The sequence below is a fragment of the Camellia sinensis genome, chromosome 6, assembly GCF_055761805.1.
Source record: "Camellia sinensis isolate YWXY chromosome 6, ASM5576180v1, whole genome shotgun sequence".
Taxonomy (NCBI): Eukaryota; Viridiplantae; Streptophyta; class Magnoliopsida; order Ericales; family Theaceae; genus Camellia; species Camellia sinensis.
Window position 1 is genome coordinate 111,533,870 of NC_138966.1, and position 4,791 is coordinate 111,538,660.

Genomic DNA, 4,791 nt, shown 5'->3' on the forward strand with positions numbered 1-4,791 from the left:
TAGTTTGTCCAACAAACAATAAAAGCAAAATAAATTAAGATTTTAAAAATAAAAATAATAATAAATACAATATTTTGATTTCTCAAAAGTCATGGAATTTTCTGACCTCTTCCTGGTTGATGGTGTGTCACCCAAAGCTCTTTCTTTTTATTTTTCTTTTATTTATTTATTTATTTATTATTTTAGACTTCACTCTCTATCGCTTTTTCTGCTTGCTTTTTCTGTCCAACCAATCACATTCCGCCCGCATGGTCTTTGTTTTGATGACCCAATTTCCAAAGTCTTTAAAGCTTACAACAACTTGAAAGTGCTCAAAAAGTTCAACTTCTGTCAATAGATTCTAACACCTTCAGATTTTAACACCTTCAAACTACTGATTTATCTTATAATAGATTCTAACACCTTCAGATTTTAACACCTTCAAACTACTGATTTATCTGCTAATAGATTCTAACCAAGCAAGTCCCCAGGGTTGATTTGGAGGTTTAAAAATGTATATCCGTGTCTAAATTAATTATAAGATTAAAATATAATTAAATTTAAAAGTATTGATTTAAAATGTAATTTATCAAATTTATTGACTTTGAAATGAATTTTGTAAAAGTACCCAAACATAAATATATTTGCAAAAACACAACTTTTTCTTATTAGAATCAATACTCAATACCTGCAATTCACACATTCCCAAAATAAAATAAAAGAAGAGAATGAATGAAAGATTTTCAAGGAGAAATGAAAATTCAGCAATTGAAACATCAGAAAGCCCAATCTGAAATGAAATTCAATCATTCAATATTTTTTTTTGGATAATTTTCTAATTAAATTTTCTGATTCCTTAACATTGCTGTTGAATTGAAACATTTGCAAAAACACAAAAATAAGCAATTGAAACATCAAAAGCCCAACCTGAAATGAATCTCCATCATTAAAATTTTTTTTTTTGTAATTTTCTAATTAAATTTTCCAATTACCTAATATTGTTGTTGAAACATTTATAAAAACATACACACATATAGTGGGACCTAATTTAAAATGAATCTCAACTACTCCAATATTTTTTCTGACTAATTTTTGAAGTAAAGTTTTCGATTCAAAACATTTCTGTTGAAACATTTATAAACACATATGCATATACCTGACTGATCATGAGAGAAGCTTGGCTCCAATGAAATGCAAAGTAGGCAAGGATGCACCTATCAAACTCCTCAACCAACTTCACATACAGCTCATCAACATTTGGCTCATCAGCAAAATACTCATAGATAGTACTCTCACACTCTTTGGATTTTTTGAGGTACTCATATGCTAATTTGCAAAGTTGGGGACATTCACTTCTATCTTCAAATCCTATCTGCCTAGCTGATCCATCCCCATCCCCAAAATCCAAAAAACAAAAACAATAAAACATTTTAGTTGTTGTAAAGTGGAAAAATATTATGAAAAAAAAAAAAGAAGAAAAGAAGAATGGAGATGAATAGGTTTTTACCGACATAATTGGAGAATCTTTCAAGTTTGGCAACACAGCCAGACTCATTCTTGTCTAACAATGGAACTACGGTTTGATCTTCCAACTGTTTTTGGGGCTTTTGTCGAAGGTAGTAGTGAAATGCAGTGGCAGAGATGACTCCAATGGAGGTTGCAGCCAGGATGTGTGCAAGGATATGCCCATCTAAAGATAGAATTTGAGAGAATATTGTTACTACTGCTGTTGCTACTACTATGAGAGAGAGAGAGAGAGAGAGAGAGAGAGAGAGAGAGAGAGAGAGAGAGAGTATTACCTTTGAGTTGCCTGGTTTTATACATAGTTCAAACCCGAATTGCAACAGATGGAAAATAGTCAATCCAAAAAAAAAAAAAAAAATTTGTTTTAAATTTTTTTTATCATAGACCACCGTTAAAGCAATCCTATTCATACAGGACTCAATCAAAGATAGTCAGTTAAACACCAAAATCGATCAAAATCATTCAAACAGATCCAGTAGGTAATCCATAAAGTAAAGCTCTCACAATAATATATAACAAATGTAAGTACATCCAATTCGAGAGAGTAAAGTTCGTACGATCGGAATTAAATAAATAAATTAGAACAAAAGAAAGTTCTAAGGTTGAGAATTAGAACAAAAATAAATAAATAAATAAAAATAAAAAATACACATACAACAGAATTAAAAAAACAAAGAAAGTTCTAAGGTTGAGAATTTAACAGGAAAAAAAAAAACATTACCAACATCTCAATAAATAAACATTACCAACATCTCAATAAACATTACCAAAAAGGGATATGTTAGAATCAGGTCATGGTATTTGACAATAAATAAATAAATAAATAAATTTAAAAAATAAAAAAAATAAAGTGAGAAGTTAAGTTTTCAATAACCTAATTGATGTTTTCATGATTTTCAAAATAGGAAAAATCAGCTCATGAAATAAAATTAATTCTAACATCTCTAAACAACCAAATAAGCATCAAAGGAAAACGAAAAAATTGAACACAATGAACATAATCCACAACTACCTCTTTGGTAGCAGATGAATAACATCTCAACACGGATACTGCAGGCTGCTGTATCCTCTGCAAGGATTGTTCTAAAATCTGAAATTAAATACTATCTATTAGATGCAAAAAAATCTTCCTTTTTCAAAATCAAAACATACGATTGAAAGACCTACCGGAACAGGAAATCCTCCAGCTCCAAGTTTTTGCCTTGCAATCCTCCACATCCTCACAAATGAACTAAATACATACATACATAGTCCACATACACAAAGAAACCATAAAATTAAGCAGATAATATCTCCAAATCAGAGGCAAAACAAAATATTATACATAGTTCAAACCCGAATTGCAACAGACGGAAAATAGTCAATCAAAAAAAAAAAATTGAGACTCAATCAAAGATAGTCAGTTAAACACCAAAATCGATCAAAATCATTCAAACAGATCTAGTAGGTAATCCATAAAGTTTTTCTGAATATAGCCATGAATTGAAAACACAAATATATAAATAGATAAATAAATAAAAATAGAATTTATTGGGGAAAATACAGCTTTGATGGACGATAGGGATGTTTCAGATGGACATGGAACCCAAGAAATGTGTTCTGATGAAGTGCAGACTCTTCCAATTTTGCAGAAATTTGAACAAACATATTCTAAATAAAGCCAATTACAAACATATACATACACAAACAGATATTGTTTATGCTCTATTCTTACTGCTTGATCACAACCCATAAGCTTCAACTTGAGGACATAAATGCATTACCAAGACATAAACAAATGAAAAATTACAAAAAGAAATTTCTCAGAGAAAAAATAGCTATAAGTCTCCACAGTCTTTACATATCACATCAAATGTTGCCAAAAAAAAGTAGAAGTGTACCTAAAATAGGCTATGATCTCATATTCATCTCCATAATTATTAAATCCATCTATATCTATTAACTCTTTAACTTAGAAAATATTGACATTTGTATTCCTTCGAATAATATTAAACTAAATCAAGAGATTCCCCAATTGGCCTATAATAAAATCAGCCACTTGACTCAATGCAGAAAGAGGTTTCCAAAACCATTTCCAGTATTTCTATTCCATTCTGGATATTAACAATGACAGAAAATTCTTCCCTCAGTAAACATTGTCCTCAAGCAAGCATCATGTATGATAAAAAATTATGTCGTTAAGTAATGTAATGCAAACTAAATAAGCTCAATTGGACCTGGAGATTTCATGTTCAGGATCAAACAAATAGCATTATTAAGATAAGAATCCGTTATCCAATTGCAAAACAATCCATCTTTTGTAATGAAGTGGAGTCCCACAAACATCAAACATTACAAATTTACAATGATCATTATATCATAAACATTGTATCTGAAACAACTGATCAACCATCCAATTTTCACATGATGATAAATGTGCCACAATAATCAATGTAATGCTGAAAGAAAAAAGTCACCTGATCAATCTGCCTTGTAGCGGGCGTGATCTTACTCTTGACAGCCTTAATTAAATCATTGTAATAGCTCTCAAGCATCGTTGATTTCTTCTTAGCCGCCTCGGAGAGCGAAAACCAGACCTTAGGCCGTAAAACCGCCGGAATTCCCTTTCTTATGAGATTCTTGAGCGTAATTGCATTTGCTAAAGCTGAAAATCTAAGGGAAGCTTTAAGGGTAGAAGAAACATGAGTCTGCAAATACCAAGTTTGGTTATAAATTTCTTGTAGTTGTCTCTAATTTTTATTTTTTGTTTCAGAATTTAAAGAAGGAGCATGCAGCTTTATGCAATGAAGTGAATGGCATCAATTAGATGTTCAAACATAAATAGCAGTGGAGAATCTCATTTCCAATAACCCTGTGGGAGAATAAAATGCATAGCCACTACAAATTAAATTTGCTCACCTTCAATTTGTAGAATTTGGGAGAGCTGTGTCTCTGCTAGCGACCAGAGCGTCGAACAAATTCTAAACTCTACAACAACACATTTCAATTTCAATTTTCTTTTTTTTTCCCCTTACATAAAACCCTAAAAAAAAAAATCCCAAATTCTACAACAACAACAACAGATTTAACTTTTATTTTTTTGCCCCCTTAAAAAAATCCAAAAAAAAACCTAAATTCTACAACAACAGATTTCAATTTGTAGTTATATACCTGTAGGTTGGAGTCGCTGGGTCGGGTCGGAGACAGAATCGGGCTGGTCGGAGAGAGAGAGAGTCGAGAGAAGACAGATCTGTCGACAAAAGACAGAGTGTCGACAGAAGAGAGTCCGGCGAGACTGAGCGGCGAGAA

General features: G+C 31.6%; 1 protein-coding gene across 1 annotated transcript; it reads right to left on the bottom strand.

The window, feature by feature from the left end:
- Positions 1-945: 945 nt before the first annotated feature.
- On the bottom strand, positions 946-4,223 carry LOC145792834 (calmodulin calcium-dependent NAD kinase-like). The gene is made up of 5 exons (XM_082874492.1): positions 3,960-4,223; positions 2,671-2,734; positions 2,516-2,593; positions 1,487-1,669; positions 946-1,359 (listed from the first exon to the last, which is right to left on the bottom strand). Exons 1-5 carry the CDS (start codon positions 4,035-4,037, stop codon positions 1,091-1,093), a joined length of 672 nt encoding a protein of 223 aa, XP_082730618.1. The 5' UTR covers positions 4,038-4,223; the 3' UTR covers positions 946-1,090.
- Positions 4,224-4,791: the final 568 nt, after the last annotated feature.

What these genes read in the sequence shown, in the direction of transcription:
- LOC145792834 (XM_082874492.1), bottom strand. Translation starts at nt 4,037, where the DNA reads ATGCTTGAGAGCTATTACAATGATTTAATTAAGGCTGTCAAGAGTAAG. An exon ending in CTACAAGGCAGATTGATCAG is followed by an intron (nt 2,735 to 3,959) that starts GTGACTTTTTTC and finishes GTATGTATTTAG; the next exon opens with TTCATTTGTGAGGATGTGGA. An exon ending in ATTCATCTGCTACCAAAGAG is followed by an intron (nt 1,670 to 2,515) that starts GTAGTTGTGGAT and finishes TTCTATCTTTAG; the next exon opens with ATGGGCATATCCTTGCACAC.